General features: G+C 39.0%; 2 protein-coding genes across 10 annotated transcripts in view; one reads left to right on the top strand and one right to left on the bottom strand.

Moving 5' to 3' along the window:
• The window catches only part of SPICE1 (spindle and centriole associated protein 1), a 176,532-nt gene that overhangs the window by 44,247 nt on the left and 119,535 nt on the right, over positions 1-12,750 (top strand). The window lies entirely within an intron of this gene.
• The window catches only part of SIDT1 (SID1 transmembrane family member 1), an 88,851-nt gene that overhangs the window by 41,615 nt on the left and 34,486 nt on the right, over positions 1-12,750 (bottom strand). For all 5 annotated transcript variants that reach the window (XM_082394677.1, XM_082394678.1, XM_082394679.1 and 2 more), the window contains 4 exons: positions 8,052-8,097; positions 4,806-4,907; positions 4,107-4,190; positions 2,358-2,445 (listed from right to left, as the gene is read on the bottom strand). In XM_082394677.1, coding sequence (XP_082250803.1) covers positions 2,358-2,445; positions 4,107-4,190; positions 4,806-4,907; positions 8,052-8,097 — 320 coding nt within the window. The remainder of the gene's footprint in view (positions 1-2,357; positions 2,446-4,106; positions 4,191-4,805; positions 4,908-8,051; positions 8,098-12,750) is intronic.

The raw sequence follows: 12,750 nt of genomic DNA, 5'->3' as shown, positions 1-12,750 counted from the left end.
TTTTAGCAAGAACTACGTGAAAACCTTCAAACTGTCTAATACCCTTTTTGGTTAAAACTTTCAACTTGGCCTTTGTTTGGGTGCATTTTGGTAGCACTAAGTGACTCAAATGAGAATGCAGCCTCCTTTCTTGAATGAAGAAGGCTTGACCCTTCTCCTGATATCATATGGCTCAATATGCCACAGACATCTGAAGAAAACAGCTGCAAAAATAGAGAGCTACTACATTTTTTGGTCTGCATTTTTCTTTTTCTTTTTTGTTTTAAACATCTTTATTGGAGTATAATTGCTTTACAATGTTGTGTTAGTTTCTGCTGTATAACGAAGTGAATCAGCTATACGTATACATATATCCCCATATCCCCTCCCTCTTGTGCCTCCCTTCCACCCTCCCTATCCCACCCCTCTAGGTGGTCACAAAGCACCGAGCTGATCTCCCTGTACTGTGGAGCTGATCTCCCTGTGCTGTGGAGCTGATCTCCCTGTGCTGTGGAGCTGATCTCCCTGTGCTGTGGAGCTGATCTCCCTGTGCTATGGAGCTGCTTCCGACTAGCTATCTATTTTACATTTGGTAGTATATATATGTCAATGCTACTCTCTCACTTCATCCCAGCTTACCCTTCCCCCTCCCCGTGTCCTCAAGTCCATTCTCTATGTCTGTGTCTTTATTCCTGTCCTGCCCCTAGGTTCATCAGAACCATTGTTTTGGTTTTTGGTTTTTTTTATAGTCCACATATATATGTTAGCATACAGTATTTGTTTTTCTCTTTCTGACTTACTTCACTCTGTATGACAGACTCTAGGTCCATCCACCTCATTACAAATAGCTCAGTTTCGTTCCTTTTTATGGCTGAGTAATATTCCACTGTATATGTGTGCTGCATCTTCTTTATCCATTCATCTGTTGATGGACACTTAGGTTGCTTCCATGTCCTGGCTATTGTAAATAGTGCTGCAATGAACATTGTGGTACATGTCTCTTTTTGAATTATGGTTTTCTCAGGGTATATGCCCAGTAGTGGGATTGCTGGGTCATATGGTAGTTCTATTTTTAGTTTTTTAAGGAACCTCCATACTGTTCTCCATAGTGGCTGTATCACTTTACATTCCCACCTAATGAAACTTAAAAGTTTTTGCACAGCAAAGGAAACCATAAACAAGACAAAAAGACAACACTCAGAATGGGAGAAAATATTTGCAAACGAAGCAACTGACAAAGAATTAATCTCCAAAATATACAAGCAGCTCATGCAGCTCAATATCAAAAAAACAAACAACCCAATCCAAAAATGGGCAGAAGACCTAAAAAGACATTTCTCCAAAGAAGATATACAGATTGCCAACAAACATGTGAAAGGATGCTCAACATCACTAATCATTAGAGAAATGCAAATCAAACTACAATGAGCTATCACCTCACATTGGTCAGAATGACCATCATCAAAAAATCTACAAACAATAAATGCTGGAGAGGGTATGGAGAAAAGGGAACCCTCTTGCACTGTTGGTTTGCATTTTTCTAGGCAGTGAGAATTTGTTTTTATCTTATATGGCCATCAAAGGACTTATAGTTTACCAAGAACATTGGACATTGGCAAAACTCTAGAGCTATGTAATTAAGAGATTAAAGAATATATTAGAAGAAAATTCACCTAAATACTGAGGGAACGATGTTACACTCAACAGTAAACACTTTTCGTGTTGATCACATATGGCCTATCAGCTGCTGGGGGGTCTGTGTTTTCAATCAACAGCCTATTCCATTCCCGTGGTAGTTAGTGGGTAGTTGCCCATAACCACTTGTACTATGCCTAAGATCTGACATAACCCCTACCATTGGGATAAGTTGCCCTACTTTGCTTACTTACTGTCTTGAAAGGTACAATTTTGGCAATGGGAATTGAGAACTCTGAATTTTCCTTGGGGAAATGATGACTACCGATAAATATAAGTGGCTCCATTACTGCTCGCTACCAAAATGATCTTTGAAAATGGACCTCGATCTACTGTATAAGATCATTACTTCACAGTAGTAAATATTTGTTGAGTAAAGGGCCAACTGAGTCAACTGGGCCAACTGGGCCAACTGAGGGAGTACAAGACTTTGAAAAGATTCAGGCACTAAATGGCATTTTGTAGTAACAATAATATCTTGAGATTTATTATTTTCTTCCCTTTATTTTTTTCTCACGTATGTCTCAGACTGCCTTGCCAAGCCACTGCTGATGACCCTCACTTAGTGGGAACTAGAGATGGGTGGAAGGGGCCAGAAGGGGCCAAAATGAGCTTTTGGCTTCCTTTCCATTCCATTCTGTTAGGTTTTTCTAAGTAGACAAACACTCCTCACTGTTGCTTACCCTGGATGAAGAAAGATCCTCCACAGGCATAATCTTCAGGCTTTATCACAAACACCACATAGAACTGCTCACCTGGAAAATCCTTCTTCTGCACAAGACATAAAGATAGTGAGAAGAAGGGAGAAAATCCATAATAGTGGGGGCAAAAAGAAAGAGGAAAGAGAAGAAAAGTAAAGTTCACCTCTGCTCCCTAACTCCTTAGAAAGGACTCTCACATTCCCATGATCTACTCCAGGTTATCCATAATAAAATAATTGTTATATCCAAGAAATTATGTAAATAGACTGTTTTGATTTCAATCTGTCCGGTGCCCACTTGAGTGCTTAGAATTGTAATAGATCCCATATAAAATATATGTCAACAGTCTATGTTTAATAATTCATACTTGTATATTAAATTCTTTAATAAACTTTATTTTTTAGGGCAGTTTTAGCTTCAGTATATTAAGTTTTTATTATTTTAAAATTTAATGATAAATGACTTTCCTAAAAGTCACACAGTCAGCAGTTAAATAAACAATTTAGGTTAGGGAAGCAAAGACTCAAGTCAGGAGACCTGAGCTACAGTCCTGGCTTTGACTTTCTCTAAGTGGGCTTCTCTGTGTCCCAGTTTCTTATCCGTGAATGAAGCATGGTTGACAAGATAATCTTTAAGGTCCAGTATATTTATACAACTCTGAATTTTTTAATTTTCCCCAAATTTCTGATATTATGTTTAACCCACTGAGAAAATGGCCCAATACTGAATCATGGGTCCAAAAGAGAAGTAATAACTTATCGCCAAACATATTGAAAGTAGGAATGTACTGATATGATTTGTACTTCATTAATTTAGTGTCCAGATGATGTAAAGTCTGAGTTTCCTACTGTGGTTATTTTTCTGTCTTTTTAAATTTGGGACCACATAATGCTGATGTGCTAAGGAAAAAAAAATACTAAAAACAAGAGCAGATATTTGAGATATTGAATCTGAGACATTAAAAATAAAAGCCTGACTAATAGAAGTTTTTTGGTCTGATACCTCAATTATAATTAACCTCTCCTCATTCATGGCCTGCTATTCAATAAACAGTATCTCCTTACCTAGAGAACAGATCAAATTGCAGGTACCCCAAGTAAGTACCACTCTAAAGCCAGGGACAGAATCTTTTTGAAAATATGCTGACATGATGTGTGTACATTTTTGCTATAAAATTACCATTGAAATAATAATTTAATTATAATACCAAAAGGGCAAACTTCTGCACAAATGTGGTTCATATTCCTTTGAACCTATCCATTCTGTCCAGAATTGAAGTTATTTTTTGGTTACAATATGTTTTTTTTCAATCGAAGGATAGTTGATTTAAAATATTGTTTTAGTAGAATATGTTTAGTTGTTTTAAATGGATCAGAAAAACTTTACCCTAAACCGGCATCCCCCATTGGGTAGATTGGAATCTTTTGCCCTTACTTCTCTAAGCAATCTGTCAGACACATGTCCCACCGCATCACAGGTTCCCAAGATTCCCCAAGGGGAACGGAGCACCTGGCAGAGTAGCAGTGTCTACTATCACCAAGGCTTTGATTTCAGGTGTAGCAATCTTTGTTTTAAAATCAATCAGAAAGGAAAGAGATTCAAGGCACACAGTGAGCGGTAATCCCTTAGGTTTGTCTAAGTCCAGCAGGTAACCTGACTGGTCCAGTAGGTAATCTGATTATAAACTGTGCACTGTCATTGACAATAACAACCACAGAAGTGATGTCTCACCTGTAGTGTGATGGCAGCTTTCTTGGTCATGGACTGATAGACACCATTAAATTCTACATTGTGGTCGAGATCATACACTGGGCACTGTAACATGCATGAGGGATAAAAAAGGAAAGCATCACTAATGTCATAGTATACATACCACATATGCCACCTGGATCACAGGGGAGGGGGTCCCTACTGAGCCAGAAACCATGAAGAGTTTTCCCCCAGAACAGTCATGAAATAGTCCTCCTAAAACTTGGTGCCTTGTCCTCTGAAGTCAAGGTCACTTCATATCAAAGAGAACTGAAAAGATCATCTTAAAGTGTATCACACCTTTCCCATTTTTTATTAACACCATATGAGACAGAAAGGGCCTAATGACACAATAAAAATTTTAAAAAAAATAGAACAAACAGGTTTCTGTTTTTCTTGTGCAGCCCACAAGTTGGTCTTCCTTGTTCTCTGTCATGATCCTCCCTCCCTCCCTTCCTTCCTTTGTTTATTTTGGTGAGGAGTCAACTGCTCTCTGTCTCCCCAGATCAATGTCTACAGACACAGACTGCCCACTTGTGTGCACAAGATACTGTTTTCATTATTTAGCAGTTTTGTCAGGAATATGTAGTATGAGGATGACATGGTGCTCACCCTTCTCTCATTTATCCTGGGACAATATGGTACTCCATATTGGAAGGTTGACAGGTTATGAAGACTCACCATGATATTCTGGACTGAGACAACAGAGCATGGATAAGCCATTTCAGATACAACTTTAATGATAACTGAGTCCACATCTTCAGGAAATTTGTATAGAAAATACTAAGAATAAAAAAAAAGGACAGGATTTGTTAATGTTAAGAAATGTTTACAGTCAAAAACTCAAGCTATTTTCCCATGAATAAGGTGGTTTCCTCAAATATTAAGCACAAAGTTCAGATGTAAATCTCAGTAAGCCTCCAGTAATTCAGTCAGCCATTCATCTCTTGCATATTGAGCAAATGCTCTGTGCAGGGCTCAGGCACTAGGAACACAGCAGTGAACAAGAGAAAGGAGACATTTCATACAATATTGCCATATTTTTTATGGTTTTTCCTTCTCATCTAAACTTTGCTACACTTCATTCCAATTTTGACTTAAGAAGATGCCCCCAACCCTTTGAATTAGAGATATGTGAAATGTGACGGGAGAGGTTTGAGGTTTGCCTCTGTGCGGTCATTTTGAAATATGAAGCTCCTCCTTGAAAAGCAGATAAGCCTGTTCTTCAAGAATCTTAACCACCTTCCCATAGGCAAGAATTAGCACTAGACCCACCCTTCCCTTAGACTTTTTTGCCAAAGAATCTATTTCCTGGCTGGAATCCAGTGAGATGACATTTAGATTCAAAGACCAAGCCCTACATCTAGCCTCCTGAAATATGTTCACAATTTTGGGCAGAAGTATTTCTCAAATATCAGAATAAGGAAACATTTATAATAGACAAAAGTTACACTATTTACCTACTAATCCACTGGAAAAATTTATTAACTCTAAGCCTTAAACATGTTGCTAATAATGAAGAAAGGGGACTTCTGCCCAGTAGTTATAAATATAGAAACTGGTTGAGAAGCTTGACATGAAATACATGATTAAAATTTTGAGGAAAACAAAGCAAACCCCTATCCTAGGGCTTTAGTAAATCTATCACTTTAAAGGAGAAGCAAAACCCGTTAAAACTTCATTTTGCATTCCAACATCCTCTTTATTAACCTTATTCTGAGAACCAGAGCAATAAAAATAGAACTTTTTCAACAATCCAAAGCCTTCTGATGGGGAAAAAAATCATCTCAAGATTAAAGAGTGTCATTAACGCTACTTTTTGGAAGTCTGTTCATGCCTTGTAACAGATGGCAACACTCTTAAGAACCCACTTCATTTTTGTGCTTTTATTTTGGAGCTTGATTCAAATACATATAATACAGGGCTCTTCCAATGGTGAATACTCTGGAATTCCCAAGAGGCGTTCTTGGTTCTTAGGGGAACCATACTTTGTAACTCAAAAGCATTATTATGGTTACTATTAGCAGTAATGAGCATCACATATATGCCTGTATATTCTAGGAGTTGGTTTTGTTCAAGCTGTAGGCATCTACCGAAGCCTTATCTGTATACCAAGGTATTACTAATCGTTTTTTACCTTTAAATTACCATAAACCCCAAATAAATAAACCCCTTGCCTTGATAATCTACTTTTACCAGAAAGAAGCAAGTGACAAGGATCCAAAGCAATGCCTAGAATTTAGGCTAAAAATCACCATCTTGTGTCCTGATTGTCTATCCAGTTTCTGTAACCTGCTTCTATCTGCAGGAATAGAGGCAGACAGTGGTGATTCAGGTTGTCTGAGTATGTGCAATAGTTTGGGTGGACTTACAGGAACAGAAAATTTTTCCTACAGTTGAAGAGGTTATAAAATATAGGCCGAAATGGGAACAGTTACGAGTAAAGTAAGACCTTCAGAGATGTCAAAGAATTTCTATTTTTTTTCATGCATTTGTTTTAAGTATATTTTACTCTAGTTTGTGATTTATATACAAATTATTTGGGCTTTAGTGTTTAATACTTTTTTAAAATAGAAAGAAGCTATAATATATAATCACTGATTTTCAGTCTACAAAGTACATCATGACATTCAGTCTATCATATTTATTATAGCTTTCGACAGGACTATTAGACTGTACTCTTTCTGCAGTTGGGGTACAAGTTTTCCCCTCCCTTTCTATACAGATATCTCCCATTGCACCTAGCAACTGGTGCTTTCAAATATTTCATGAATTAAGTGGCTAATACTCTGAGGGCAATGGATCGTGGGACTGTAGTCCTCTTCTGTCAGTGGGTGGCAGCATATATGCACTGTGGAGGCTTTCACTGATGGGAAATTTAACTCTTCAAGGTGTGCTGGAGTTGGCTCTTGCAGGCTGATTGTGCACATCGATTCCAAACTCTGTGTTCAATGATGTCACGCTGGCAGCTTGAAATCTACCAGAGTGGAGGTATTTACACTGCAGAAATGGGCAAACGCTACAAAACAGGGCTTTCACTCTAAGAACCAGTTGTTAAATATTCACCAGCTCACAAGTGGTTGTAACAGATTTACAACATTATCCATATAATATGTTAATCCCAGTTTTAGTACAGTATATCCAAGGCCATTTTTGACAAAGTTGCATTACAGCCTACAGAAGACTTATAATAAATATCAGGACATTAAAAAAATCTGTTTTAAACTTGCTATTGCATAAACTTCACTCTTTCAGAAGCTATGAAAGGAAAAAGGAAGGTAGCTAGAAGTGTCACCAGAAAAGCAGCCTGAGTCAATCAAAGTTTTCATCTATTTAGTCTGTTTATGATTAAGGCCTAATGGAGAGCACACCACAGATATCTAATTCTTCTAATAATTTTTGTCAGCATTCCTGTTCTTTCTTAATGACAGGAGAAACTAATTAATTTTACCCATAACACTGTAGAAATTAAAATCTGTCTCATTTTTATTGTACTTTCAGATCAATTGATTATTTTTGTATCTGTTTAGTGGTGGTCTTCCACTCTCTGTCTCCCCAACCCCATCCTGATTATAAGGTCCGTGAGGGCAGAAGTTGCACCTGTCTCTTCTTCATCCTTCTATCCCTGACACCTAGTACAGTCTAACACTGTACTTGGTATATAATAGGCCCACAATTTTATGAATGAAGGTTGAGCCAAGGAACATCTGCAAATACTTCATGCCTCCCATTTTACACCAATTCAAGTGATAAGGTTAAAGGTATGTCTAAAATCCCAGTTACATGAACAACATTCCAAAAGTACAAATATAGCTCATGTTGTGAAAGATCAAGGGTAACATCACATGCTAACTCTACCTGTTACCATGGTTTCTTTGGGTAACACCAACAGGAAGAATCATGATAACCTTAAAGCCCTTCACTTACCTGGGGTTGAGAGGGACTGGCAGTGAAGTGAAAGGCAACGTTTGTCCTGAGAAATATCAGAGGGAGAGGGGGAAGTGGGAAAAGTGAAAGAAAAGCATAAGTTAGCAAGCAAAAATTATTTATTAAAAAAAATCTTAAACTAGATGCAAGGAAAACCCTACCCTTTGAGAAAGGAGTTCTGGGCCCATAAAAGTGACAAAGTACGCTGCATGGGAACTTGGTGGTTTCAACTCTCAAGAATGATCAAATTGGGGAAGGGATCAATTTTATGTCTTTGTAAACCCATGAAGTCATACCTATACAAGTGAGTACTTTGTTGACTTTTATAGACACAGTTGTCTTTGGATTCTCTTAAGATTTTACAATCAAGTACAGGGTTTAGGTATCAGAAGTGGTCTGAAAGAGAGAGGAAAAGAAGGTTTGAGGTTCATTTGCATAATTCAGATAGCACTTCAAAATTTTGATGTGTCCATGGCAAAAGATCACTTTTTAAAAAATGTGGTGGATAGATAATCACCATGGGAGGGTCTCTAGGGATAGGAGCATACTCTTCCTGCCCCAAAGCACCCCCAGTTGTCTACATTTCCCTCCAAGGTTGTGTCCTCTTTGGGTTAGGCATTGCCTTCTAAGACCCTTCTTAAAATGCACATACCACCAAAAGAATATAATGAAGTTATTTTCTCTCCAATTATTAATTTGCTGTGAATTATTTTATTAGATATTTTATTAGATATTTTCATTCTTCTGTGAAAGACAGAAATGATCCAGCACTGAGGAAAGGAGAGTGTGAGGAGCATGTGGGAACCATACACCTGTAGCGTAGAGCGCTATTGGAAGGAACATATGTGAACAGTTCAAGAGACTGGAAAACAAAGAGAAATTTGGTCTTCTCGTAGTCATGTAAGGGCTGTTTGGGGCTTTTGTTCTTTCTGGTTCTTGCCTCATTTTTAGTTGTGAAGATCACTCACACATGCCCACTGCACTCTCAATGCCTGTGTCTGGGGAATGTCATGATCCCAACTGTCCAATGTGACCTGCACTTCTGGGAACCTGAACCTGAACTTCTTCTGGGGTCCTTCCCCAGCTTTATCCCCCAGTGCTAAGGAGTCTTTCTTCCACTCCTAATTTTCCTTTTATAAAAATTAAATAGTTTAAAATTTTTGTTAAAGATTCCTTTAGAAAGGGCATGTCAGGACATTTAAGCATGAAGTTTATAATTGGAGGTGTTGTTTAGAAGTCATAAAATTTGAGCACTATTTCTAAAGGTAATGACGAACAATTCAGGCTGTCAGCAGAGGAGGCTCAGAATTTAGCAATGGATACAATTTGTATATATTCACTCTCAATAGAAATCATCATCAGAGTCAAGGATTGGTTCTGCTGACATATGGTTAATAACTCGTGATCTTAAGTCACCTAAAGAAGCCAAAGTCAGTGTCAAATCCAGTTGTGTGTGTGCTCCTGAGATTCCACAGCCAGAGTCTGGACCGGCGGTGCTGTGTGTGGCTCTCAGTGTGTGGGGAGTGTCATCTGCTGTTACCAGGGCAACAGGGGGCCCTCAATTCTGTTTGTTGCCAGGTCAGGGGAACGAAGAGGAGAGTGATTTTCTTGGCTGGCAACAGACAGTGTAAGATTTCCAGAAGCAAACAGTTTTCTTTGGCCAGCAATTTGTTTTTAAATTCTCCCCTGTCATTTGAATTGCAGTTATAACATTGAATGTGTGGACATTGATAGGAATTTTCTGGGGTTTTATTTTCCTTGTTCTTTATGTTTGCTTTACTAGTACAACACATACAAACTTTGAAAACACTTTATTTTCTTTAAGGCTATCACATTTAAGTCTTCTCTTTCTCATGGAGTCAGCAGTGTGTACAAAATAAACATGGTGCCTGTTGCAGATGAAAGGTTCTGTTTCCTTCCCCATGGGCCTCAGTGGAGGTGAGGAAGGTTTATTTTATCAGGTGTCATTAAGCAACAGAACAAATCTGATTGAGACACATGTACACCTTTAGTTTTAGAGAAGGAAGTACACAATTTTTGACTTATTTGAAAAAATTAAACACAGGAAACAAAAGTTTATTCAATAAATAAGAAAACCCAAAAGCTAATTTTGTTTCCTCATTTTGGCTAGTTTGAGGGAGAGGGAAAGAGAAAAGGAACAGAGGAGTCAAGAGAGATGGGTGTGCAGGGAAGGGAGACAGGAGAAGAGGGAGGAAAGGGCCCATGGGGAAGGGAGAGAGAAGGGGGAGAAATATCTACAGGAGAGTAATAAAACAGAAGGAAAAGGAAGGGGGGATGGGAAGAAAGGGTAAGTGGAAAGACAGGCAGAGACAGAGACTAAGTCGTTTTTGAGGTGAGTATAGAGAGGACTGTGAGATTCAGGGCATCATATTCATCTGACAGCAAGCCCCTAGCCCAGAGCACGGTGAGCGTTCAAAACCCTCACTATGTCGAAGGAAATTACACTGGTTATGCACTTGGACTATGGACTTCAGAGTATCATTTCCTGTTATCTCCTTACTGCCATCTGTCATGAACTGCCTTTGCTTATCCCAAATCTTTCCCTAACCCTCCATCATCTGTAACCCTCCACCTCAAGGCTCTGGTTGAAGTATAAACTCTCCACGCACGTGCTAAATCCTGTCTTTTCTTCCCTCCTCTGGGACGCTGTTTCTACAAAAATCCAACTGTCCTATAAATTTTATCTGCCTTTCTACTCCTTGGTTTATAAATATACTCTAGTCTCAACCATTTTCAAAATAAATAACAAACAAAAGCACCCCCCAAAATTGCCCTCTCTTCCCCAAATTTCTCTCCTTTGATGTCATTCTGTATCCTTCTTCTCCTTCACAACCAGCCTCTTCAAAGAGTGCTCTGTTCCCATCCCTCATTCATTCTTTCCTCTCCCCACTGCTGTCAGGATTCTTTTTCCAGCATCTCCCTGAGGTTGCCCGTCACCTCCTTGTAGCTAAATCCAGTGACTTAGTCCCTAACTTTCTTTACCTGCCTGTGACAGCTGACACTGACTGCCACTTCCTCTGTCTTAGAACTTCCTCCCGTGGGCTCTGTGACCCCTGCTTTCCTGGGTTTTCTTCCACACATCTGACTATGCCGACTCAGCTTCTTCTGAGAGCTCCTATTTCTCAGACCATCCCTTATATGAGAAGGTGACCCACAGTCCTGTTCTTGATCTCCTCGTTTCCCTTAGCCACATACATCTTCATTCATATATGTATAATTATATATATTATAATTGCCATAAAATCCATATATATAAATATTCAGTTGCCACCAAAACCACAACAATGCTAGTGAATCACAAGTTTCCATGTCCAGCCCAGGGCTATCTCCTGAGCTCCAGTCACAGAAGAGTGTTTCTCTGCTGGGCTTCTGCACTTCACCGGCCCTCAAGCATCTCAAACTCCATATGATCAAAATGGAATGTACTCCCCTTTCCCTGACCCTGACCTGCCACGTCTGTCGATAAGCCTCACCTGACTTCTGACATCATTGTTGGAGTTGTCTTGGATTCCCTTTGTATCCCTTCCACAGCTGACTGCTCACCAAGTCTTACTGATTCTATTAGTGTAAATGTAACCTGGATGCACCTGCTCCCACCTGAAGCACTGTCTTTGCTCAGTAGAGCATCCAATAAGAAAAAAAACAACAACTGAAAAACAATGTAAATCATTACTGTACTCTACCCCAAAATACCAAAGGGCCATTACATAGGATGACATATAGCAAAATGGTCTAAAAGCCTCTTTACTCATCCATTTCCTCGAAAATCTATTAACTTTTCACAGCATAGTAGCTGAGCTATCGCACTCAAAACTCTCTCTCAAAACAAAGACTCAAGATCCCTACTTAGAAGGCTAGAGGAGGGTTGAAGGCTTTAAGTACTCATGTAAGACTATATTTTTGATTCTGCCACATGTATTTTTGAATCTGTGAATTATCCCCATGTGTATTACTTGACTCTTTTTCTTCCTTACAACTTTGTTGCTGCCATGATATGTTCAGGTCCTAATAATTTTTTAATTCTTCTCTGTTCAAACTTTTTATTTGTCTGCGTGCCTCTACCCTCTTCTCTCCAGTTCATCTTCTACACGACTACTAAAGTCATCTCAAAAATCAGACCTGTTCAGGATATTCTGTTGCTTAAAATATTTTAGTGGCTCCCATAGCCTTAAAGATGAAGTCTAAACTGCCTGGTGCAGCAAAAATATCTCAAAGATCAAGGACTGGGTACTGCCTGTTTCTCCCCTTACCTCCTGTAACTCCACCTCAGGCACCGTATGGACCAGCCTTCCTGAAGCTTCTACTCAGTGGCCTCTCTGTCGCTCAGCCCTCTCTCCTGAGCATCGTGCTGTATAAGTTCAACACTCTGCCAGGCACTGCACTTCAAGTTCAACATGTCCCAAAGTGAACTTACCATCTTTTCCTTCCCTCCTCAAAATTCTCATTTTCTCTTAGGGGCACCACCATCTACAAGTTAGATGGTCATCCTAGACTCTCCCATTTCACTTACCCTGAATATCCAATCACGTTTTGTCAACTTTACCTCTAAATTCTTCAGTTCATTTCATTATTTATCTTGACCATGGCATCAGCTTTCTAATTTCTCTTCATCCAGTCTAGTCCCCCTCAAATCCATTATCTATACAAATATCACAACATAGACAACTGTCTAAATTTC

Source organism: Balaenoptera borealis, assembly GCF_965194805.1.
Source record: "Balaenoptera borealis genome assembly, chromosome: 5".
NCBI lineage: Eukaryota > Metazoa > Chordata > Mammalia > Artiodactyla > Balaenopteridae > Balaenoptera > Balaenoptera borealis.
Note: the sequence above shows the minus strand (reverse complement) of the source record. Positions and strands in the feature narration are given on the sequence as shown.